This window comes from Bactrocera dorsalis, chromosome 4, assembly GCF_023373825.1.
Source record: "Bactrocera dorsalis isolate Fly_Bdor chromosome 4, ASM2337382v1, whole genome shotgun sequence".
Classification (NCBI taxonomy): Eukaryota; Metazoa; Arthropoda; class Insecta; order Diptera; family Tephritidae; genus Bactrocera; species Bactrocera dorsalis.
The window spans coordinates 7,062,771-7,089,385 of record NC_064306.1 but is presented as its reverse complement, the minus strand read 5'-3'; the positions used below and the strand labels follow the sequence as shown (position 1 = coordinate 7,089,385).

The 26,615-nt window shown below is 30.8% G+C and overlaps 2 protein-coding genes across 2 annotated transcripts; both read right to left on the bottom strand.

The window, feature by feature from the left end:
* Positions 1-511: 511 nt before the first annotated feature.
* LOC105232147 (kelch-like protein diablo) lies at positions 512-3,428 on the bottom strand. Its single transcript, XM_011213760.3, has 5 exons — positions 3,111-3,428; positions 1,544-1,833; positions 1,255-1,474; positions 996-1,100; positions 512-870 (listed from the first exon to the last, which is right to left on the bottom strand). The coding sequence occupies exons 1-5, from the start codon at positions 3,243-3,245 to the stop codon at positions 784-786; spliced, it is 837 nt and encodes a 278-aa protein (XP_011212062.2). The 5' UTR covers positions 3,246-3,428; the 3' UTR covers positions 512-783.
* Positions 3,429-5,984: 2,556 nt separating this feature from the next.
* On the bottom strand, positions 5,985-9,333 carry LOC105232241 (kelch-like protein diablo). The gene is given in 6 exon segments (XM_049455107.1): positions 5,985-6,302; positions 6,360-6,464; positions 6,526-6,742; positions 6,809-7,089; positions 7,855-8,029; positions 9,196-9,333. Coding segments are annotated over 5 exon segments (966 nt in total). The 5' UTR covers positions 7,993-8,029; positions 9,196-9,333; the 3' UTR covers positions 5,985-6,077.
* Between the last annotated feature and the right edge of the window lie 17,282 nt (positions 9,334-26,615).

Sequence of the window (26,615 nt, the reverse complement as noted above, 5' to 3'; positions counted from 1 at the left end):
ATATTTTTTTAAAAAACCCTTCTGAAATTTTGTAATTTTTTTGTATTAAAAAATAATCTTTTATACATTTTTTTTGATTAATTTTTGTAACGAAAAATATTTTTTTCTATTAATTTTTTGGAAAAATATACATATATAAATTGTATATTTTTTTAAAACTTTTGAAATTTTGTAAAGTTTTGTATTAAAGGTTACTTTTTTTGTTGCAAATTTCTACAAATTTTTTTTTTAATTTTTTGTAATCGTAATTCTCCCTTTTAATTTATTGAAAAAATATTTTTAAATATTTTTTTTTTAATCTTGTGAAATTTTCTAAATTTTTTGTATAAAAAATATTTTTGTTTAATTTAATTCCTTGAAAAAAAATTTTTTATAAAAAATATATACTTTTTTAATCTTTTGAAATTTTGTAATTTTTTTGTATTAAAATTTTTTTTTTTATACATTTTTTTTAAATTTTTTTTTTTATTAGAAAAAAATTAAGTTTGGCATAAAAATAAAAAAATTAGTATGTTGTTTTACTTTATTTATGAAAATTGTTACACATTTTTTATTAAAAAAGTTGTAAATAAAAAGAATAAAATATTACGTTTCTCATTAAGTTCTAGTTTTTTTTTAAATTATATTAATCACTGAATTTTTTATTCAATTGAGTGACTCTAACTGCCTGACCCATGCCGGTGAAGCCACCATATATGAGAAGGAACCATCTATGGGCATTTTGTTCTTTCGAATCCATTTTTTGGTCGCCTCATCGAATTCTTCTACTAATGAGCAATCCTCTTAATCGCTAGAGTTGCCACAAACCATGAGACGGTTGTTAAAAAATATAGTGCCGGGGAAAATTTTTGGGATATGCATCGCACTCAACTGTGAGGAAAAATTAATTAAAAAAATTAAAATTTTAAATAATTTTTTTAAATCATTGAAAATTGTTTGATGATTTAATGAAAAAAAAAATGTTTCAAAATAAATTTTCTGCGTTGCCAACTCACCTGAGTCCATTTGTTGGTATGCGTGTCATAGCGCTCCACCATATTTGTTGGTGTCGCCGCGCAGTCGCCACCCACAACGAATATGAAACGACCGGCGGAGGCCAACTGTCCGAGAAATTAATAAAAAACATTATCAATAACAACAACAAAAGTTGATGCAACAAAAAATTTGATTTTTGCTTAACGATGGAATTTTTCAACTCATTCGCGAGTCATTCAAAATTTGGCAAATTTTTATTTACTTCTTTGAGCTACTCACCCCGGCCACGGCGCGCGCTTGCAACATCGGAGCGCAACGTTCCCAACAGTTGCGTCGCGGATTGTACCGTTCTACCGAGTTGGTGTCGCGTTCATTGCCATCATTGGAGATCATGCCACCGGCCACATACAAGTAACCGTCATGTTTCAAGGCCGTTGTCCGTGTTCGACCAATAATCAGCTTTGGCGCCTCGGTCAACACGTCTTTTTCCGGATCCCATCTAAAAGCAGGGGTTTACAAACTTTTATAAAATATTATAACTAAATTTCTTTGGAAGTCACACACTTACGCGTAGACTTTGCTATTATCGTGCGTCTCAGCGCCGATTAAGTAAAGGCGCTCTTGATATTCGGCAGCGCAGTAACAGCTCCAATACGGTTGATCCGCTTTTAACGGTTTCAATGTACGTATGGCGCGTGTTGTTGTGTCATAACAACAAACACGTACGCCATCCTGCCAGTCATGGAAGAGCATGTAGTGTTTTACTATGGCGGTGCGGTAGAGACCTTTCACGGGTATTTCGTGTATAATAGTCCATTCGTCTATCGCGCTCTGGTACTTCAAGACTCTGATGGATTTCTGTTGAGAGAAAATGGAGGGGTTGTGTGAGAAACTAAAGATAAGCTGCATATAATTTCTTTTATCAGTGGAGATCCACATAAGACCTGTATGCAGTATACTAGGATTCTCCGAGGTGACTACGTATGGAAATCGATTTTTGGGTTCGGTTTATGTATTGGTTTTGTGTTTCTAGAAGTATCGCGTGGTTTTTATTCCGGTTCTAACAACTACCGTGATATCGTATATCGTACTTCCAAATTTTTTCAGAGATCTCTTGTTGAAGTCGATTCGGGTCAAACGACCCACGGCTAAGTTTTGGAGCACAGTCGGACCTTGTGAGCGCTTCTTGTCTATGGGAACTCCTTAGAAAATGATAAACCATAATTTTTGCATTTCTGGATTTCACTAGAGATTTCTAGTTGAAGTCGATATGGGTCAATGGGTGAGGAAAACTGACGGCCCAGGGTCTTAATGACATCCAAATATACATATAATAGAATCAAGTTTTAGAAAACACTTTTCTAGGCGAGATTTTGGAGGAGAGTCGGAAAGACTTTCGGGGGTTCCTTGTGTATGGAAATTTGCGAGAAAAGTCGATATGGGTCCAAACAAACATGGAAACTGACGGCCAGTTGAATGGGGTTCGTGACGACATCCTTATGAATAGTATAATGGATTCCAGTCTCTGTAAGGATTTTTCTAGGTTTTGAAAAACAGTCTCAAAGACTTTTAGGGTTAATGGGTCCAACCGAACATAGAAATTGACGGCCCATTGCTTATCAGTGCCTTAACGACATCCTGATATCTGGTATAATGGATTCCAGTCTCAGTAAGCATTTTTCTAGGTTTTGAAAAACAGTCTGAAAGACTTTTAGGGTTTTCGTGCATATCAAAATTGTTGAGAAAATCATTAATTATTCAATTCGTATTTCAGGATTTATGCATTGATCCCTTGTTGAAGTCGAAAGGGGTAAAGAGTCTTAGCCAAGACGGAAACTGGCAGCTTGTTGATTATCAGGGTCTTATCGACGTCTGCTTAGACCCACAGAGATCTCTTGATGACGCAACGGAGAGTAATTTCTTTATGCTATTCTCTGGAGGAATCCAGACCTCCCAATTCAAAAGTGTCATGAAGAAAGAGAACCAAGCTTTAAACAGAAACATATTCAGTTAAACTTTTTGAGTTTTTTTTATCACTTGCTAACTGAATATGATTAGTTCTAGTAGTTAGTAATATGATTACAGTTAGCATTGTAATATGATTACAGTTATCGTTAGAAAGCTATCATACGCACCACATTTTCAAATTGCACTGCCAGTAAACAACTATTATTGTCATTGAATGTGTTTGCAATGCTATCGTTAGTAGTTACAACAACATCGGCTGTAGTAGTTGTTTTTGCATTTGTTTTGGAGCAAGTCGAGCCCATATTATTGCTTTTTGTCTAGTGTCTGAGTTCCGAGTTGTAAACCACGAGAGTTTGATGGCTTTCAAATATATCCTTTCGCGCTCGGTTAATATGTATATCGTTTTAACAGTTAGTTTATTGCGAAAACGTTAGAGAGAGTATGAGTATTTGTAAAAGTCATCGAAACAGGTCATTTATGTAATTTTTTATAAATGTTGGAGAAAGTTTTTTTTTCAATATTTTTTGTACTATTTATAAAATTTTTATTTTTTTATTTTGTTTTGTTAATTAAAAACTATACTTGTGGTAAAGCTTTTTTCATTCAAATTTTTTTTTTTTATATTTTTTAAAATATTTTTTAATATTTTTTTTGTATTTTTGTTAAATATTTTTTTTTGAATTTTTTTTTTAATTTTTTTTTAATTTTTTTTTTTTTTTTTTTTTTTAACTTTGATTTTTTAATTTTTTTTTAATATTTGTAATTAATTTTTTTTTTGTAATTAAAACTTTTTTTTTTATTAAAATTTTTTTTTTAATTGAAAACTGTTTTTTTATATTTGTGGTAATTTTTTTTTAATTTTTTTTTTTTATTTCTTTAAATATTTTTTCATAATTTTTTTTTTTAATTTTTGTTAAATATTTTTTTTTTTAAATTTTTCTTTCAATGTTTTGTTTTTACTAAAATTTAATATTTTTTCAATTTTGCACGCACTATGTTCTCTCGCCTCTATTATTGCACTAAATTTGCAAATGCAGCGAGTGGTATGCATGCCAAGTTCAGTTGAAGATTAGACATACTACTTCAGATAAGAGCTTTCATCGATAAGATAAATATTAATCACTCCACAGACAATATTCATATGTATAACTGTGACCCTAACTAGATAATTTTATATATTTTCAACTAAAGGGTGCCGGAATTCGTCAAATACATATAACCAAGTGTTAGCGGAATTTGTTGATTTTGTCAGTTTGAAGGTCGGGGGTTTGATAAAAAGTTGTCGCATAACGATTATAGAATCTAAGCATATAGAGACTGAGTAGCTTTTTATCGCTATTCTCCAAAAATTTGCTCCTTTCAGTAAATTCGTTGGATTTTCAAAGGTATCGAAGGACGTGGTTTCGATAACAGGTCTATATATATCGATTGTAGTCTCCCAGTAATCAGATAGAGAGTAGTTTTTCCCCATTTTCTTCAAAAAATTTGCTCCTTTTATTAATTTCTTTGGATTTTCAAGATATAGACTTTTGAAGATTGTGAGTTCGAAAAAAAGTCTTCCTATATCGATTATGGACTTTCAGCAGTTAAAGACAAAAGAGTTTTTCAACACTATCTCCAAAAATGTGCTCTTTTCTGTCATTTGGTGGTCTTCCAAAAGTATAAAATCGTCCATTTTCTATCTAGAAAAATAAAAGAAGTTAGAAGAATCCCAGACAGCAAGATAACTACGGCATTTTTCTTTCAGCGCTGTGTTTTTCTAAACAGTGAATCACCCAAATCTTACCTTTCTGCGAATATACAATATCTTATCATTATCTTATGACCAAGTTTTACAGTTATTATTTGCTTTGAGCACTTGTTCATTTCCGGCATTACTATTTTATCAACACTGATACTTAAATCATACAATTATAGATACATTCTGTTAATGTGGAAATCTCCATCCATCAAGTTACTTCCTGGAATTGTATATAAAGTTCGGCAGAGGGTCGAGAAATTGTCGTACATATATGATTGGATACGCGACGACCACTCTGGGTTCGAATTCACTCTGTTAGCAACGCCAAGCTTTGAGTTCGAGGGCAATATCTCTTCATAATTGTGATCTATCACCGAAAACCTGTTAAGCTTATGCTTTTAGTGGTTGGAAGAAACACTTTTTGGACCGCATTTCTTGTACTCTTCGATACAAATAAGGCACTAGGCCGCATTAACAAGATATTTTCGAATAAAATGCTTCAAATTCTCAGCAGGGAGGAATTTATGTTGTTCGGAGTTGTAAAGGGTTCGAAGGGTTTTATTCGGCCTAATCCGTTTTTCTATTTAAACATTGGTCGTTAGAATATGCTAGAGTGACCTCACAAGTAGCTAAAGAAGATAGTCGTACAGTCGGGATGTGGGCCTGCTGATTTATCAACTGTTGCAGAAAAAAATCTTCAGAAAATTGCTTCAGAGCAGCGGACCGCTCTGAGTACTCCGGGCCTGAGAAAATTGTCACTGATCTCCCCTTCTCTCTTGATCACTGTACCCAGCCTTTAAATTTCCGGAAAATGTTGGAGGAATCTGGCTGTTGACGAAAACTTTCGCTGCATTTACCGAAATGTAGAAACTGAAGAGTGCGGGACTGGTAGGAATTGTCTCCGATCTCACTCTCTCCTTTGGTCTATGCGCGAATTTCGCTGTTGACGAACGCTTTCGCTCCATTTATGGTTTCAGTCCAGTTTTTGACACTTTAATTTGGTAATTGAACTTGCTAAGACTTCAGATTTTTTTTGCAAGAAGAAAACTTACAGTGAGAGAGGCTTAGTGAAAGTGGAACGGTAAATCACGGTGAGAAAAATAGCCTCATAACTACCACAAAGAGAGAGAGAGAAAAAGACAGAAATCTAAAGAAGAAAGAGAGAGTAAGTACGGTATGCACGGGAGAGAGTGAGAAAAATAGCCTCATAACTGCCACAGAGAGAGAGAGAAAAAGAGAAATTAAATAAGAAAGTGTGCGCGTAAAAGTGAGAATGATAGTGAGAGAGAGAGTGTTTTTTTTATAAAAATATTTATTGTTTGTCATTAATTCTTCATAAAAAGTTGTAATTCTTAAGAAATTCAAAAATGTAGAAATTAAAATTATGGAATGGCTAATTCGTTGACTCCAATTGCCTTAGCCAAGTCGGCGTTACCATCACATAAGAGTAAGGACCTTGGAAGGGCATACTATTTTTTCGAAACCACTTGTTCTCCGCTGCATTGAACTCTTCGACAATTTTACAATCCTGATCCAGCTTGGGACCACCACAAGCCAACAAGGAATTGTTGTAGAACGCGCAGGCGGGATAATGTTTGGGTACTTGCATACACAATAGCTATAAGAGAGGGAGAGAGATAGTTTGCTAGAAAATATTCATTCGACTACAATGTACCTGCGTCCATTTATTTATCTGCGCGTCATAACGCTCCACCATATTTGTGGGTATCTCCGAACATTCGCCGCCCACAATGTAGAGGAAAGCGCCAGCTGAGACAAGCTATAAATGAAATTTAGATTGTTAGTAGAACAAATGTCAAAGCTTACCAAACTACGCTTACCCCGGCGGCACACCGCGCTTGCAGCAGATCTGCGCAGCGTTGCCAACAACGTCGTCGCGGATCGTAACGCTCCACCGAGCGCAGCTCAGAGTTGAATAGGTAGTCCTTGCGTCCGCCTGCCACATACAAGTAGCCGCGGTGCGAGACGGCTGCGGCATGCTCACGTGCCACATTCAGTTTCGGCGCCTGGCTCTAACTATCCGTCACTGGATTCCAACTAAATTTGTGTAAGCGCAAATTTATGAAAGTCTGGTACTATGCAACATACAATGGCATCACTTACACATTCACTTTTCGTTTATCCATTATATCAGCGAAGAGGTAAAGTTTACCCTCAAACTCCGCGGCGAAATAATGCACATAGACTTCATTCCTGATTGGTTCCAGCGTGCGTATGGCACGTGTTGTTATGTCATAGCAACAAATTCGCTTCGCGTTCGTCCAGTCTATGAAAAGCATATACCGTTGCACGACGAACGTACGAAAAATGCCTTCAACGGAAATTTCATGGCAGATCGGCCATTCGTCTTTATCGCTCACGTATTTGAAAACCACAATTTTTTCCTGGAAAACCAAGAAGAAGAGGCAAAGTTTTAACGAACGTTGTGTATTTCAGCTCTAGTACAGCTCAAGTGGGGTCTTGGGAAGATCCACCACCGGTCTTTGCCCGGTCACTTAAGTTATTCTCATAAAAATTCGAGCCCGATTAGTCCTGTAAATCATTTGAAGGCGTCTTCGATATCTGGGCTGTCAAATTTAAAGACTTTGTGCAAAGATTTAGTGAAGAGCTCGATCAATTAGCCATCTATATGTCGTGTTTATTTACACTTGAAACTCCGTTAAAGCTGGTCTCGAGCCGTTCTGAGGAGGAGGCAATCCTGTATTACAGCGATCCAGAAATGATCCGTTCCCATGAAAGTCGAGCCTAAGTAATCGGAACGGACTCGAATTTTTGTCCGGCCAAGGACTGTCAACTCGGCAGCATGACACGAAATTACTTCAAGAACAACCAATAGATATTAGAAATACCGAACTGTTGAATCTTGTGGCCCTTGGGGAAGTATATGTATGAAATCTTCGATTCTGGCGTAATTAGCGTAAAATGTAGAACAGAACTTAGGATCGACGTGATTTCAGATGATTTTTCTCAAGATTGATTATAAAATCTGAGACTCTTTGTTTCGTAGCACATTCTTGGTAATGGTGATAGGGTTTTGGTTGGAGCCTCGATGTTACAAAATTTTATTATATTTTTGTATCCTAAGACTGAATACTCGTCCCTATAGGTCCTTGTAACAGTCAACAATAACAAGAACACTGTTTACTTACCCCATTCACAAATTTCACTGCCAGTAGAGAGGTATTGTTGTTGTTAGGCGTGTCTACGGTGTCGTTACCTGCATCCCACGAATGTTTTGCAGCTTGCTTATCAGTTGCGGGTAGTTCTCTGGAGCAAGAGGAGCCCATCGTATGTGCTGGTAATTTATATAATTAAAATATTGAGCTATGGACAGAAGATAACTGTTTTTATTTTTGATGTTTCTTTAGGAGTGCAAACCTTTTAATAATTTTTATTCTTTATTTATACTTTTTTAAATTAATATTTTTTATATAAATTCTGTTTAATTTTTTAATAATATTTTTTAATTTTTTTTTTTTAATTTTTAATTAAATTAAATTAAATTTTTTTATTTAAATTTTTGTTAGTTAAATTTTCTTATTTAATTTTTAAATTTAATTTTTTTTAATTAATATTTTTTTGTTTAATTTCTGTAGTTAAATTTTTTTAATTAATATTTTTTTTTAATTTCTGTAATTAAATTTTTAATTAATTACTATTTTTTTTATTTATAATTAAATTAAATTTTCGTAATTAAACTTTTTCTTATTTAAATTTTTCTTAATTAAATTTTCTTATTTAATTTTTTTATTTCAATTAAATTTTTTTAATTAATATTTTTTTTTAATTTCTGTAATTAAATTTTTAATTAATTAATATTTTTATTTAATTTCTGTAATTAATTTTTTAATAATTTTTTTTTAATTTATAATTAAATTAAATTAAATTTTATTAATTAAAATTTTTCTTATTTAAATTTTTGTTAATTAAATATTTTTGCTTCTAATTTTTTTATTTAAATTAAATTTTTTTAATTAATATTTTTTTTTTTATTTCTATAATTAAATTTTTAATGAAATAATAATGTTTTTTTTTAATTTATAATTAAATTAAATTAAACTTTATTAATTCAAATTTTTGTTAATTAAATTTTTTTAATTAATTTTTTTTTAAATTTCTGTAGTTAATTTTTTAATAATTTTTTTTAATTTTCGTTAATTAAATTCTACTTTTTTTTAGTTTTTTATTTTTTGCCTTTTCTGTAATTTTTTATATTTTTATTTTTTTTTTATAAGTTTTTATTCTTTTTATAAATTTTTATCACCGTTTAGTTTTACATTTTTAAATTAAAAAATTTTTCGATACTTTGTATAATTTTTTTTAAATTTTTTTATGTTAATTTTGTTTTTATGTTTTTAATTTTTTTTTATAATCGTCTAATTATTTATTTTTTATTTAATTTTTTTATGTATTCTGATTAACTTTTTTAATTTTATTAATTTTTTTTTTGCGTATAATAAGTGAAATTTTAAAAAATGCTTATTTATTACTTTTCATATTAATACAGTGTAACGGTATTTACGTTTCTTTGTTTACACCTTTGTTTGCTTTATTAGTTATTTGTTTGTTTATTGCGATGCCGTTAATGCACAACTGCCAATCATGGCTAATATTAGACTAAACAGTTAATATAATGTGACAGGTGACCGTTATGCTTTCATATCTAGGTATTCTAACAATCGTTGAAGATAGATTAGAACGAGGTGTGAACAAAAAAAGCAAAACCAAAATTTCTGAGCATAATGACTAAGTAATGAGAATGAGCAGAAAGAGGTAAAATAAATACAAAATTTTTGGAAAAAAAGTAAAATTTCGAAAACTATTAAAATTTTTAAAAATTTCTTTTCTATAATTTTGCGCTAAAAACCATTTTTTTTAAATGTTACGCCAAAGGAAAATTTTGAACTGAAGAACGTGCCACCCTAATGCTCATACCGTCAACTCCACATCTCATTTCCTACTTTGCAAAGTTAACAAAGGTAATACACTGAATATTTTCTCAGAAAATGCAATCAAAATGATAAATTTTAAAGGTCATATACCTAATCAAAGCGATAACCGTTAAATTCACCTGTACAATTATTAATATTTGAGTACTTATGGGCTATAAACAAGCGATTATTGGCGAAACAAGCTCGTGAAGCTAACAGGTGCACTGCACCGTGTTATCGTTTATAGAATAAGAATAAGATTGAGGAGAGTAGAGTGGGCAAGTTGAAATTCAAATCAATCACCGGTGGCAATTTTTTCATACTCCAACTTTTCTTTGCTCCTATTCATTATCTTATCGCAAAAATTGGTGACAAGAAACTCCAATATTCTTAAGTACTCAATATACTATGTGCTTCCAATTTGAGTGAAATTTCTTAGTAAACAGTTATTGTGTTAGTAAACAGTTATTGGGCTCGGCCAGAGAACATAAAACATAACCTTCTCTATGTTTTATGTTCTTTGGCTCGGCTTCCTTGCTCTGTTTGTTTGTTACTTTTTTTTCTCACTCATTTCTCCACCACTTTGAGACTCACTCAAATACTTGTAAATAAGTAGTGGTTGTTTTCTTTGTCATACTTCGTCGCTAGGTGTCGCCGTAAGTGCCGTAAGACGCTGTAGAAGCGTGAAGTCACTATTAATGCAGCGAATTGAGGGCAGGTGGCGCTGTTGAGCTTCTCTATATAAGGAGTTTATAAGAAATTGGAATGGACTTATACATCTGTGTGTGTGTGAAGGTATTGAGGTATAATAAATAAGTGTAGTTATGGGTTTGTATGGATCTGCAATCGGAATGGCTCCTTCATGTTAATCTGCCTTAATTTTTTTTGAATTTATGTTCGTAATAGAGTTTTGTTTTAATTAATGCGACCATTTTGGAATTTTTTCAATTTATTTTTCAAATTTAAAGTATTTTTAACGTTTTGAAAATACATTTTAAAGTATCAGTCATTTTCTTATATTTTCGCTTGCTTTGCTTGTTTTTTTTTTTTTTGTTAAATTCGTAAATTTTGTCAATTTGGGTTTTCAAATTTCAAAATTTTATAACTACTTGTTAATAATAATAAAAAAAATCTAATTCGATAATTTTCGATTTTGTTAATTTCCATTAACAAATTTCAAAATTTTTTAAATTTTTTTTTAAAGCAGTCATTTTTTTTATATTTTAGCTTATTTAGTTTTTGTTGTTAAATTCCAAAATTTTCGAATTTTTTCAGTTTAATTTTTCAAATTTAAAATTTTTTAAACTTTTTGAAAATATTTTTTGAAGTTTGAGTAATTTCTTTATATCGCTTACTTAAGTTTGTTTTTTCTATTTTCGAGTTTTTTCAATTTTTTCGAAATTGTTTTTTAAATTAAAAATTTTTTTTAAATTTTTTCAAATTTAAAATAATTTTTTAAGTTTTTGAAGATATTTTTCGCAGTATCAGCCAGCATATGTATATAAATTACTATTTATTTTACTTATTTTTTAATTCGAATTTTTTTATTATTTTTAAAAAAATATTTTCGAAAATTATGTTTTAAATGCATAAGTACTTTTGTTAATTTTATGTTTGCTCATTTAGTTTTTAAACTCAAAATTTTTCAATTATATGCTTACTTTTTTAATTTTTTCTACATTTCCATGTATTTTAATTTTTTGAAATTTTTTTTAAAGAAATATAAATGTCATTTTTAATATAATAACTATTTAAGTATATTATTTATTTTAAAAATATATACTTATATTTCGAAATTATTTTTCAAAATTATTTTTGTAAATTATGTTTTTTTTTATTTTTCCAGATCTTAATTATTATATTTGGAAATATGCATTTTTGAACAGTGGTAAGTCCTAGTTTATTTATTATTATTGTTTAATTTCATAATTCTGATTTTTTTTTTAACATTTTATCGAAAAAGTTATTGGAATATTTTTGTTTTTAAAATTTTTTTAATAATATTTTTCCACGTCTCAAAATTTTGTAATATTTTATATATTTGTTTACCATTAAAATTTATTTATTTTTTAAATAAAATTTTTTTATAGTTTTTTTATTAATTTTTTTTTTTAATTTTTATTATTAATTTTTTTATTAATTTATTAATTTTTTTTAAAAATTTTTTTTTAATTTTTTAAATTTCTAATATTTTATATATTTGCTTATCATTATTTATTTTTTAAATAAGCTTTTTCAAACTTTTTTTAATATTTTTATTTCTTAATTCTTTTCAATGTTATATTTTTCAAAATTTTTTTTGTTTTTAATATTGTTTTCAAAATATTTTTTCACATCTCAAAATTTTATTTTTTGCTTACTTTTTTAATTTTTTATTTCAAATATAAACTTTTACAAACTTCTTTCAAATAATTTTTTTTTCAAACTTTTTTTAGTCCTTATTTTTTTTTTTTATTTTTTCCAAATTATTTTTGATTTATTTGTTTACTGTATCAATGTATTTTATTTATTTATTTTTTTTTCAAATATAATATTTTTTTAAAATATTTTTAATTTTCAAATATTTTTAAAACATTTTTTATTCTTCAAATTCTCCCAAAATTTTCAATATTTGCTTCTCAATATTTTTTACTATTTTTGAAAATTTTTTGTACTCTTAATTTTTTTCCAAATCTAAATTTTTTTTAATATTTTTGATAACGCATCGCAATAATTAACTGTTCGTTATTTCAATTTTTTTTTGTTAATATTTTAATGTCAAAATTTTTTTTAAAAAATTAAAAAAATTTTTTAAATTTTTTTTTTAATTATTAAAATCATTTTCAAATTTAGTTTTGAATTTTAAAACTATTTTTATTTAAAATTCAATTATTTTTCTAATTTTTTTATAGTTTTTTCTGTTAATTTTGCTTATTTTTTAAGTTTAAGCGCCAAATAACCGTTAACCCAGTAAAAACCGTTTTTTCCCCGTTTCTGCATGATATCTTCAACATTCTTTATTAGAAAACTTCCGTTAGAAACTTCATCACCTTGTGCTGTACTCCCCTCTTTGCCCCTCTAATACGAGGCGGCTGTCACTTTCGTCCTTACAACAAAAACAGTTGTGAATAGACATTGTAATTGCATAAAGGCTAAGCTCACAGGCATAATGTGTGCATAAGCGCCGCATTAACGGCACATATCCACATAAATACACACACACACTCACATGTACACACATGCATTCACAAGTGCGTTTTGAGGTGAGAGTTTACTTGAAATTATGCGCTAAGAGTGTCGGCACGCTTAGATGAGCCGCCGACGCCGCAAAACGCCTTGAGTGGGCGCACTCGACTATTTACCGTTAGTGTGTGTAGATACATGAATGCATGAATGCATGTGTGTAGGTGCGCCTAAGCTTCGCTTGAAAACTGCAGTGCTTCGGCGTTTCGGTGTTAATCTCCCTGGTAGCACTTGTGGAACTCACTTTTTCTCTATTTCTACGCTCACGCTGGCGTTTGAGTGCCACTTCATTCACACCAAAAAAAGAGCAGTCTTCAAAAGGAAGCCGCCGCCGCATCTAACATCTACAATAACAACAATTATGCCTGCTGCAACATGCTGTCTTGAAAGTCAAGGAAGTCGGCTTAGCCTTTTTGTGGCTCACACACACATATACATGTATATATATTTGCATATCTCTATGAACTTTTCAACTCACCACACACTCCCACTCTCACTCTCGGCAGTCTCTTCACTGGTCGAGTGTCCTTATTTATTTAATATAACCACAACAACGCTGAAATGTGCAACAAACAGTTAAACAACACAATTAAGCGACACTTAAGACACAGCCATAAAAGACACACAACACACACACATATGCACACACTTACACACAAATTCACACATGCATGTATACTAAAATCCTGACACATACTCTCTCATATGTGGCACTGAGTGCATAAGTGCATTAGAAATGCCACTCAAAATCTTCTTAAGACATTTTAGAAACGCTTTGAAGTTTGCCGGTCAGATTTATAACTGTAATGAGGGTCACCTTGAGCAGCGCTTTGTGCTTTAGTGAAAAGGTTAGATTAGCTGAAGTGAAATTACAAGTGGATTGTTGGAGCAGCGAGAGAGAGAATTAACTTTCTTGAATTAAAGTGGGCAATATAAGAGTAAGAAGGTTTGAAATAAGCAAATACAAAAACAAAATGAAGTAAAAAACAAAGAAACCTGAACAGAAGCCTTCACAGATGCATTTCTTCTAGTATAAAAGCATTTAAAAAGATATTATCTTGATTTTTTCTCGATCAGTTTGTATGGCAGCTATATGCTATAGTGGTCCGATCTAAAAAAAATATTCGGAGTTGATAGCGTTATCTGTGAAAATACTCCACACCAAATTTCTTGAAGATATCTTGTCAAATGTGAAAGCTTTCCATAGAAGAACTTTATTCCAATCGCTCAGTTTGTATGGCAGCTATATGCTATAGTGGTCCGATTTAAAAATTTTTTTCAGAAATTGTAGGAATGATTTAGATAATTATAAGCCCCAGATTTCTTGAAGTTATCTCGTCAAATGTAGAAGTTATCCATACAATCACTTTATTCCGATCGGTCAGTTTGTATGACAACTATATGCTATAGGACGGATGCCGTTCCTAATAAAAAGCTTCTTGGTGAAAAAAGGAATGCAAAATTCAGATCGATATAAAAACTGACGTAGTAGAATCTGAGTAGTCCATGTAGATTACACTTTCTGAATATCAGAAAACGTCCTTCGTTTTCAATGAGTCGGATTTGGCTGTCGAATCGCTTATCTTATGCAAACTTCATTGCAACCGACTACATGTCAAGTTTTATTTGTAGTAGCTTAAGTCCTAGCAAGTAGTTAAAGTTTTGTTAGTAGTCCGCTTGTTAAGCTGAAAATTTTCTCTATAAGAGCCATTTTTGATAAGTTTTAGATCGAGAAATTCAACTGAGACGGATTCCCATTTTTATCATTCTCGGACTTTTGTTTGCTAAGCTGGCGCTTTAATAGGAATGTAGCGCTGAAGTCCACTGAATCTCCTTACAATCCGACCTCATACAAGCTTTTCTTAGTTGAAGTGAATCGAAGTTTATTTATGCGAGTTTGCTCTTGTTTAGACATTGAATTTAGTTAAGTTTTCTCACTTTGGAAAATGGATCTCTTTATAATTCAATAGGTTCTCGGTTTTCAGTCTTTTTGGCTCAGATATTGTAGTCAGCTCTACTTGCCTGAAGTTGCCGGGGTCTGCAAATCCATCTTAGCCATTAATACACAGTTCAACCAGCTTCTCTCGGCTGAAAGAGTCCATTAGTAACAGAAAGATAACTTCGAACCCGCTTATGTGATAACTTTGATTGATTAGGTTATTAATCTGAGAAGTCCTCAGTAGTAATCTCTTATCTTTCTTCCGAAAGAACCATAAATTCTTTTATAGCTTCTGCGACTTTTCTGTTTTGTTTGTAAGAGAGTCGAGGTTTCTATATCTAAGTGGCCTTCTTTATGCGGGCCACAGTTGTATATTCCTGAAGGGTGGTCTTGAGTGCTACGCAAAAGCTGGCTTTTTGTAGTAGTTTTTCTAGACTTCTCAGATCCAATAGTAGCGTCTCGACTCTTATTTTGCGAATCCCTTTATCTTAACGGCCTTCTAATATCATGCCTCTGCGTAGCTATTATGCGAAGCTGGTTAATGATTCACGGCCTTGATTGTGAAGCTTGGGTCTTTTTGCTCTATGGCTTTACGCAACTGTATCCTCTCGTGGGATTTCTTAATTAACGAGACGCAGATGAGAATTTCCTCATTAGCCTGCCAACATTTCTTCGTCCGTTTAACGAGACGGAGTTGTACACTCTTAGCTCTTGAGGGTTACAGAATGTTGCTCTCACCAGCACTTTGTCAAAATTGATCCATTTCCGGTTTCCAGTATATCATAATCAGAATCTTACAAGCCTCGATTCTGATGGGCCCTTGCTCAGGGTATTCGTCAACTTCTGTGCACGTTAGGTGCTGCTCGCTATCGGATCTCACGTCGCTTTGTTGCCTCTCTCATGTTGGTGGGTTTCCCTTCGGTGCAACACCGATGGGGATTGTGGACGCTTATTTAAAGGCGGCATCTGTTCGCCTCTTTACCGGAGGTTCATAGGGCGCATGAGGCATTTTGAGGCAAGCCCTCGTCTCCTGCAGCTTTTGGTCCGGGATTATGGCAGATAATCCACATAGCATAGGCGTCCACTATCCGTCAATTTTCACCCCGGTAATGGCCTGAGACGTAGCCTGACTCAGCGTTTTCTAGGCTAGGTCAGGCTATTTTTCTAGAAACTAATTTACAGTTCTTAGAGTGGACTCATGTAAATCGGCTTGGAACCAGTTCATGTTAGTCCACATAACCGAAGTGGACAATATTCAGAACTGCTTTTGTATATCTAAGGGTTTCAACAGTGTTGAGCTCTTAAGCTATTATATCCCTTAAACCTTTTTTATTTCGATTTACGGTAAATTCATCTTAAAACTAAACAGACCTCGCTGTCGCCGTTGTATGTTTTAAGAGGCCAAAAAGGACCTGAGTGACCTAAGCATATTTGTTGCTGAAGAACGCCTTTTGGGAGCATAATAATTTTGCAGCAGCTACTGGCTATCACAAAAAACAACAACAACTGAGCATATCATGCATAACAACAACATCGCTCTACAGCCCTAAAGCAGCCAGGGCAGCCTCCACGCTTCGCACGGGATACACGGCCGTGTAAAATAGTGAAGTAAGCCAACCAATATTGGTCACTAGCGACAAACACACACACAAGCATGAGCATAACAGTTATTTTGTACACACACATATGCATAGATATCTAGAATAGTGTGTTTACTAGCGTAGTTAGACAGATCTGTGTACACAACGGTATATAAAAACACATTTATAGCGGTCAAAGTAGCTTGTACCGTTAACTGTATGGTAACTGCGCTTTAGCTGTTTGCGTGCCAAGCGATTTTGTGGTGGGCCTGTAGCTGCCAAACCAAGCGGCAGGCATAGCCAACTGCATACTAACATAAATACATATAGTTACAGATATATATATCTGGATATACTTGTATATGTACTGCTGTACACGACAGTGGACAAGAGTGGCGCCCACATTCGTAGCCCGAAAGCTATTGTTTTGCCCAGTCCACCACATGCGGCCTGCTCACGCGCATTTCTCGTTGCACCCGCTCATCCGCCGCACCTCTCTCTCATTCTCCTCTCTTTACGGCATATCCTGCCATTTCATAGATATGTTTGTTTGCGTGTGTCCTTGCCGCATGTCCAATGGTTATAGCCAAAAGTTATGGATACAGTTTTTGGCCAATTTAATTTTCTCGCCTGCAACGAAAGCTCTACTCCGTGACTCTACTCTAGATATACATACATACACCCATAAACGCAGTGTATTCCGCACATACACGTGCTGCTCGGTCGGTCATTTGCTATTCCTGCTGGCTGTTGGCGATTCGCACAACCATTTACAAGCAACTGAAAATTAACCAAAGCTATGTGGTTGTTCAGTGATGGCTAAAGGCCGTCGCTTGGACGGGCCAGCCAAGAGCGCGAGACCCATTAGGACAAAGGAAAAGAAGTTGACTTACATAAAATATAATTATTCGAAAGCTCAAAGCAATATTTCAGAAACTTTCACGTATGAATGTTTGTTCAGTTAAAGGACAGGTCTTTAAATCAGCTTCAAAGCTTTGATATTTTTATTGACATGCTAAACTTGGTATTGACTGTTAATCTGTCTTCTACCGATATATTGCTTTAGTATAATCGTTTAATTAAATTCCGAATTATTTTAGTTGCGATTAATCGTTGATCTAAGTTATCAATAGTGAACCGATTTACTGACTTCTTCACTTCCTTATATAAAAGTCATTAAATTTACTGATTTACAGTTGTCTATCGATGAAATTCAAGATAAATTGTTATTTCAACTATTTTAGTTGTGATTAATCGATGACTTAAGTTAATAGTCGATGTAAATTTAATAAATTAAGTGACTTCGTTTACCTGATTTTTATTCTTTAATTTTTTTAATTTATTTAATTTTTTTTTTTATTAATTTTTTTTCTTAATTTTTTTGCTGACTTTTTTTTAATTCAGTTAATTAAAGCAGTAGCATTATCCTTAATTATTTTCATCGAATGTTACATACATTTTTGGTTTTCCTTAATTATTTTTGCTGAAATATTTTTAATTTTTTAAGTTGTTTTTTGAATTAATTAATTTTATTAATTTAATAATTTTTTTAATTAATTAATTTTTCGTGTTAATTTTTTCTGCAATTAATTAAAACAGTCTATTTAATTGTTTTTAATTATTTTTTTGTTATAGGAGTAAATAATTTTATTAATTTTACTTAATTTTTTATTAATTTTTTAAATTTTTTTAACTGTTTTTTAACAAAATAATTAATTAGCTCATTTTGTTTGATGTTAACTAATTAAATAAAGGAAAATAATTTATTTATTAATTTTACTTAATTTTTTATCAAATTTTTTAAATATTTGTTGAAGAGTTTTTTGAAAAAATATTAATTAAATCTTTTATTTTATGTTATATAATTAAATAAAGAAAAATAATTTATTTATTAATGTTATTTAATTTTTTATTAATTTTTTATTAAATTTTTTAAATTTTTTTTGAACTGTTTTTTGAAAAAATAATTAATTAAATCATTTTGTTTTATGTTATATAATTAAATAAAGAAAAATAATTCCTATTGGCTTCCTTAATTTTATAACAAATTTAATTTCCTTTTAATAAAGAAGTAATTAAATAAATTTTTTGGAATTCACTTCTTAATTGCTATTGTTAATTAATTTTGCGTTTTTAATTATAATAATTTAATAAATCTTTTTTAATTAATTAAATTTTTTCGAATAATTTTTTTAATTAATTAATTTTTTGTGCTAACTTTTTTTTTAATTAATTAAAAAATTCTACTTAATTATTTTAGAAGACTAATCTATGGATTTTTATCGTTATTGGAGTAAATTATTTTGTTAATTTACTTAATTTTTTTTTAATTTAAAAATTTGTTTTTTCTTTAAAATGCAAAATTTAGTGTTTTTTGAAAAAAAAAATTAAAAGTTTAGGGTTTTTTGAGAAAATAATTAATTAAATACTTTTTTTATTTTAGCTGATTAATTATAGAAAAATAATTCTAATTGGCTTCTTAAATATATATTTATTAATCTTTAATTTGAGTTCTTATTTTTTTGAAATTCAATTACTTCAAAGCGTTTCTTTTTAATAAAGAAGTAAATAAACTAATTTCTTAATTAGTATTAATTAAGTTTGTATTGTTGATTAATTATTTTTCGAACAAATTTTTCAATTAAAAAAATTCAGCAAAGAATTAGAAAACAAAAAATTTTGGAAAATAAAATTAAAAAATAAATTAAAATTAGGGTTTAAAAATATTTTTCAGATGTATATATTTTTTTTGTTTATTGCTTTGATAAGAATTTTTTTCGAACGTATACAATTATTATTAGTTGCAAAATGTTCAGATTTATTTAAAAATTTCAATTTTTTTCTTAATTAATTTATTAATTTTTTTGAATTTATTACCTTGATGAAGTATTTTTTGAAGGTATTAAATTTTTTCAAATTTGTTTCAAAATATTCAGATTTATTAAAAATTTCAAACCAATTAAATTTTTCCTTAATTAATTTATTAATTTTTTTGTAATTAATTAATAATATTTTTTTTTTTAAATTAAAAACAGAAATTGAAAAGTTTCTAAATTTAAGATTTATTAAAAAATTTCAAACTAATTAATTTTTTTTTAATTAAATTATTAATTTTCTTAAATTTATTACCTTAATAATTATTTTTTCGAATGTATTAAATTTTTTAAAATTTGTTTAAAAATGTTAAGATTTATTAAAAATTTCAAATTAATTAATTTTCTTTAATTAATTTATTAATTTTTTTAAATTAATTAATAATATTTTTTTTGTAAAATTAAAAAGAGAAATTGAAAATTTTCTAATTTCTTTTTTTAATAATTTTATAATTTTTTTCAAATGTGTAACAATGTTTCAGATAAAAAAAAACCATGTTTTAGCTTAAATATTCGCAACCCATTTCAAGCGCTACTGGGTCTCTGACTCTCACGCACACACACACTCTCGCATACAAAGACAGCCAACTGGAGCAAACCGTTTACCTACGCACATGTTCCTAACTGTTTTTACTAAAGTGCGCTACATAACCAACCATATGTATTTATATCTATAATTTTATGTATCCACGCATGCACGTTTATGTGAGTGTACGTATGTGTGTGTGTGCGAATTAACATCCACAGGCAACACACAATGTTTGTGGACAAAATTTTGGCTCCATTAGCTGCATGGCTCGGTGTAACTCGAGTATGATCGAGTAATTTGTATGCATGCCTGCGTCATAGACTCGCAGCGGACGCAAATGCATGTGTATGTGTATGTGAGTGGGTGTGTGCGCTTGTTTGTTCATATAAATCAGGTTGTAACGCACGCCTCATGCCACAATAAACCTTGGACAGCATACACTGGCGCAAATCTGCTTGTACCGTCATTTACCGTTATATTTCTATACCCTGTATAGGGTATATTAAGTGTGGCACGAATTTTGTAACAAAATGAACGAACGAGTTAAGATTGTGTATGGAAAACTTTTTTATTTGACGAGATATCCGCATGAAATTTGGTATACTTTATTACTCAAGGCAACGGTACAATCGTTGAACAAATCATTCAGATCGGACCACTATAGCCTATAGCTGCCATACAAACTGAACGTTCAAAATCAAGTTCTTGTATGAAAAACTTTTATATTGCATGAGATATCTGCAAGAAATTTGGCATGGATTATTATCAAAAGCGTCGCTATAATCTCCGAACAAATTGTTCAGATCATACCACTATAGCCTATAGCTGCCATACAAACTGACCTATCAAAATGAAATTCTTGTATGAAAAACTTTTTTATTTGATAAGATATCTTAACGAAATTTGGCACAGTTTGACTCCAAAGGCAAGGCTATAATCTCCGCCAAAATCATTCAGATCGGACCACTATAGCCTATAGCTGCCATACAAACTGAACGTTCACATTCAACACTTTGTATGAAAACATTTTTATTTGTGCAGGATATTTTATATTCTACCGTTTTTTCTTGTTTGATTTACTGTTGTTGTTGTTTTGCTTTTTGTTGTTTTGCCATTTGTTGTTGTTGCTGTTGTGTTGGAGTTATTATTACACGCCTGTATTGTTGGCTTTTACTATATCATGCATGTTGTTGTTATTGTTGCATTGCTTTTCTGCTTGTTTTTGGCATCATTGTTGTTATTGTTGTAATGTTAAATCTTTGCTCCTTCGCACTGGACAGTTTTCCAGTCCATTAAATGCGGACTCGCCTGGACTTGACTGCATGCGTAGAGCCATTATTATTATGCAAAATATTTGCCAGAGTGTGTGTGTGTGTTGGATGGCAGCGGAGTACGAAGCTTGTATACAGTGTTTGGGTGCCTTGATTGTACTATGCCTGCTGGCTGACCACTACCAACACTAATAACATTACTTGCCTGGTTATATGTACGTATATGGTTGTGTGTGTGTGGTTGCTAACTTTTTTGTATGTATTAGTGCGTGTATGTGTGTGTGTCTTACGTTTGCATAATGATAATAATATTCTGGTTTAGTGCGCATCTATTGAGATGCTGTTATGCAGAATATACGAGCATTTGTTTACTACTCCCATGTATATGTATGTGTGGGTGTGTCCTTTACAGCGTTGTATTGCAGCTTTCTAAGCAAAATGATGCATATCTTATAACTGTACACACACATATAAGCAATGCGGCACTAAGTGTAAGTGTCCTTTGACAGAGCCAAATAATCGCAAATGTATGTAAATATAAACACATATCCTCGTACATACATACATAAATACATCATTTTCATATATCAAAGTTTATTTGAAACACAATTTTCGTTTACACTTATTGCTTTTTATACATTAACATGCTTGTGGTTACTCGTTTGGGTGCTCAAATTGCATGCCGCAGCGCTAAATTACATTCTAACAAAAAAAATATGAAAAGCTAAAGCCTATTTTAAGGCGCTGAGCCACTTAAACGGTGTTATTTTGCGATTACACGGAATAAAACTAGAATTTTGAGACTTAATTCGAATTTTGTTGGTATAAAGTAAAAAATTATAGTCTATCTTAAGGCGCTAAACTTCTTTCTACCAAAAAATAAGAAATTCTGTAACCGATCTTAAGGCTCCATGGTGTTTTTGTGCAATTCCACGGAAGTAAATTCGATTATTCATATTTTACTGGTAAAAAATAAAAAAATGTAGTCTATCTTAAGGCGCAAAATTACTTTCGTGGGGTTTTTTGCCATATTTCAACTTTAAACATTGTACTTTGCTTCATAAATATTATACATATCGTATGTTGCAGGCAAAATTACAGCTTTGTTTGAAACTGTAGTCTATCTTAAGGCGCTAAGCCGTTTCAATATGTTTTGCAATACTGCATTAGCAGAAAATAAATTTTTGAAACTGAATATAGTGTAAGTAATGTCATGCTGAAAAGTCAGACTAACATTAAAAATTTTAGCCTATCTTAAGGCGCCAAATCGTTTTAAATGCGACTTTTACAATCTTTCTACAACGAAAATTATATTTTGCTGGCTGGTTCTGTTTAATATCCTCGTTTTGAAATATTTAGCTTATTTTTGACTACTCTTGCAATCTACAATTATATTATATTTATCATCACAAATATTATTTAAATCCTATGTTGATTGAAAAAAAAAGGATATATGTTAAAAATTTTGGCCTATTTTAAGGCACTGAGTAATTTTAATGGCGGCGTTTGCAATTTCTGACACAAAAATTTAATTTTCTGGCTAAATTTGGTTAAAGTCATTTTCGGCCTTAAAGAATTAGAGTCTAATTGAAGTTTTTAGCTTATCTTTAGGAGCTAAGTCTTTTTCAAGACGACTCTTGCAAGCTTTCTACAACAAAAGCTATATTTTTCATCACATATATTATTTAAATCGGTTTTCTGTTCGAAAAAACAAAGGTTTTTTGAAAACTATAGCCTATATTAAGGCGCTTAACATCTTCAAAAGGGTTTTTTACAGTACTGTAGCCACAAGAACTATATTTTTCTGGCTAAACGGGAATAAAGTCACATTCTGCTTGGCAGAAATAGAGCCGAGTTTAAAATTGTTGCCTAGTTTAAGGCACTTGACAGGCATTACTGACAATTTTTGCAATTTGTTTTATTCGTTAGGTAATTAGTTGGATTTTTGAATTAAATTTTGATAAAAGAACATTAATTTGTTCAGAAGAAGTGTGACGTTTAAAATTATAGCCTATCTCAAGGCGTTTGATTGTTGATACTGACCAGTTGGTGATTTTTTTTTAACATTTCCATTTGATTTACATTGTGAACAAATGCAACTACATACATTGGAGTACTATTTTGTTGCTAAAATTGTTTTAATTACATATTGAACAATATAAACTTTTGCCTACATTAGGGGGCAGGATGTCTATTTAATGATTATTAGTATTTCTTTTTAATTAAAATTTTAACCACGAAAAAAAATTTTTATTATGATTTTATGAGTATTTAAATTAGCATATTTTATTTTTTATTTTAATATAAATTATATTTTTTTATTTTATTTATATTTTTTTTAATTAAATATTTTTTTTTTAATTTAAATAAATTAAATTTTTTTAATTTATTATTTTAATTCATTTTTAAATATTTTAATTAAAAATTTATTAATTTTTTTTTAAATTTATAATTTTTTTTTTAGTTTTCGAAAATAAATTTTTTTTAAAATTTTTTTTTTTTAATTTTAATTTAATTTTAATAATTTGTTTTTCTTTTATTTTTGAAGATTTATTTAAATATTTTAATTAAAAAATAGTTTAATTAAAAAAAATTTCAAAATTATTTTTGCAATTTAATTAATTCTTTAAGTTTTTTAATTTTCCCTAATTTTTAATAGTTTAATTAAAAAAAATTTCAAAATTATTTTTGAAATTCAATTAATTCTTTAATTTTTTTAATTTTCCTTAATTTTTTTTTATTATTATTAGATAATATACGTATATATTCAAATACAGGCATATTTTAACATTTTTTAATTAATTTTTTCTAACTTTAATTTTAATTAAAAAATTAATGTAATTAAATTTTAATTAATTGCTTTTCTCTTATTTTTGAAAATTCATTTAAATTTTCTTTTATTATTATTTTATATTTTATTTAAAAAAATTAATTTTAATTAAAAAATTTAATTAAAAAAATTAATTTAATTTAAAATTTTTTTTTTTGAAATTCCATTATTTAAATAAATGGTACTTAAATTTAAATATTTCTTTTGAAATTGTTTCTTTAACGTTGCGTTACACATTTTCCATTCTTCTGGGCGCCAAATGTATAACATACGTGACTGTTATACTTAAAAATATGATTGTAGTTAAAAAAATTAATAAAATAATAATAAAAAAACAATATTTTTTTTAACAAAAATAGCATAGCCTTAAACACTTGCTGCTCCTAGGGCGCGCTAACCAATTTCAGTTTCCAAAAAACTACCTGTTTGCACATGCGCGGCTGTGACATTGTGAAAGAGAGAAGCGTAAACAATAAGTGTTGTAATTGACACGCTGGCGCATTTGTGTGGGTTCTTAGAAATGGCACAATGACACCAAGTGCGATACGAATAGCGCCGAAAAAAAATCAAAATCGAAAAACGTGTCATAAAAAGTCATGCAACACAGCGAAACTATATTGAAGTTGGTGCAGAGCAGCAAGAGGCAAATAATAATTTTTATCTCGGAAGCCATCAGGCGGTTTAAAGTAGCGCGTGAGTGCGTTTTTTATTATATCGTTTGAGGATGGAGTTAGATATACACGTGTAGAGTGTGTTTATAGCTCCATTTACTGTTTTTGTTCTTCGCTTCCTTCGCTTTTGATTCAACATTTGTTTTGTTTGCCACTTCTCAAGTATTTGTGGCACGTATCGGCTTATCTAGGATATCTCTCCGCCGCTTTTGTCTCTAATCATTATTATTATGCTAATGCCTAGTTGGGCCTCACCTCAACGCCGAACGGAAGTAATAATTGTAAATAGTTGTTTGACACAAAAATATGGCACCACTGTGCGCATAATAATGCGCTCAAAGTTTATCCAGTTACATAGAAATTTTGGCTGTGGATTTCTGTGGAATTTTTGCTACTTTGGTGGAAGGGTGAGAAACAATTGTTACAATTCAACAATTCGTTCATATAAAAAATAGTTTTAATTTCCAATTCAATCAATTTTATTCAAAAATATTTATATGGTCAATCAAATATACTAAAATTATATATTTTTATTCTATATATATGATACTTCACCTGATTTTTAGCTCAGTATACTGCCGATCTAACCGGTTTTTCAGCTAAAGGCCATAAAAATGACTTTTGGGATAGGTTTTTGAGAAAAAAGTCGGTCTTTGAACTCTCTTTATAAATAAAATATCAGAAAATCTCCTGAAAAGCCTTCTAACGCTCGATGAATCCCGGGAACTCTGCCAATTCTCTAAGCTCAAAGAAACACGAAATCGGGTAAAACTGAGAGGATCTGAACTCTCACCGCGAAATTCACATCCAGTCTGTTTTTGATGGAGTTTCGTTAGGTTAGGAGACTTAAGTTCCTATCTCTATTTCTATCTCCCATATGAATAACCTTATCGACAGTCGTACAGATAGTGGATGTCGACCTAAGCTCTTGCATTGGTTATCAAGAATCGCTATGAAGTTATGAATCTCCCAGAATATGAGGGATTCTAAGGCCTATTAAACTCGTGTATAGTACTTGGATAACATATGTTTGTGGTGGATGAGGCTTTATCCAACGTGGTATCGTTGTATATCGATATATCGCGTCTGAACAAGAACGTCCAATTGTTCCTTTCATTCTGTTGAAAACAGCAGTTGTAATATCTTCTTCGGAGCTGTTTTTTAGTATAACACAGAAGTGGGAACCATTTATCTCGGAATCAGGTTTCTTTGCTGTATACCGGTCATTCTGAGAAAACGGGTCTACTAAATTCTTTTGGATAAAACCATTTTGTATGTAAGGTGGTCCATTTCGACTACTTTTTTTTTTAAAGAAAAAGGACAGATACTTCAAATTTAATGATTGTCATTCGAAAGGACATTCTTTGGCATTTGTTTCGTGAAGATTATATCATTCAAATATTGGCCATGGCTAAACCTCAGATGGTCCAACCAAAACCTAAAAGTGAAATCGTTGAGTCCAATTTTCAATGACTTTTGATGACCCGTTCGAACATTTCGACTTTTAACTGGCGAAGGACACGCGTGATGTTTTGCTCTAAGGCGTAAATCGAAGCGAAATTGTCCACACAAACTTTGGGCTTTGTCATATTCCCACCGGAAAAAGACTAACAGTGTAATATCACACGATCTTGATGGCCAATCAACCGGCCCATTGATTGATGATGTGTGATAAGCGGCGCCGTCTTGTTGAAACAAATGTCGCCGAGATCTCAAGCTTCAGTTTCAGGCTTCAAATAGTTGGCTAACATGGCGCGATAACGGCCATTGATGGTTACGTTTTCATCGGCATCATTTTTGAAGAAATATGGACCGATTATTTCGTTGTTTCTTCTGAATAAAATGGCAGCTTTTGAATCTTTTTAGGCTGTTCTTCGTTCCAAATGCGGTAATTTCGCTTGTTTACATACCCTCTCAGTCAGAAATGTGCCTCATCACTGAACGAAATTTGGCTCGAAAACGTTGGATCTTCTTGGAACTTTTCAAGAGCCCGTAGAGCGAAGCGATGTCACTTAGGAAAGTCCAACGGCTCTAGGTCGTGCATGAACTGTATTCTGTATGTGT

Excerpts from the sequence above, each read along its gene's own strand:
- LOC105232147 (XM_011213760.3), bottom strand. The coding sequence starts at position 3,245 with ATGGGCTCGACTTGCTCCAAAACAAATGCAAAAACAACTACTACAGCC. Across the intron at positions 1,834-3,110 it reads CAGTGCAATTTGAAAATGTG|AAATCCATCAGAGTCTTGAA; the intron begins GTGCGTATGATA and ends TTCTCTCAACAG. Across the intron at positions 1,101-1,254 it reads AAGCGCGCGCCGTGGCCGGG|TTGGCCTCCGCCGGTCGTTT; the intron begins GTGAGTAGCTCA and ends TTTCTCGGACAG.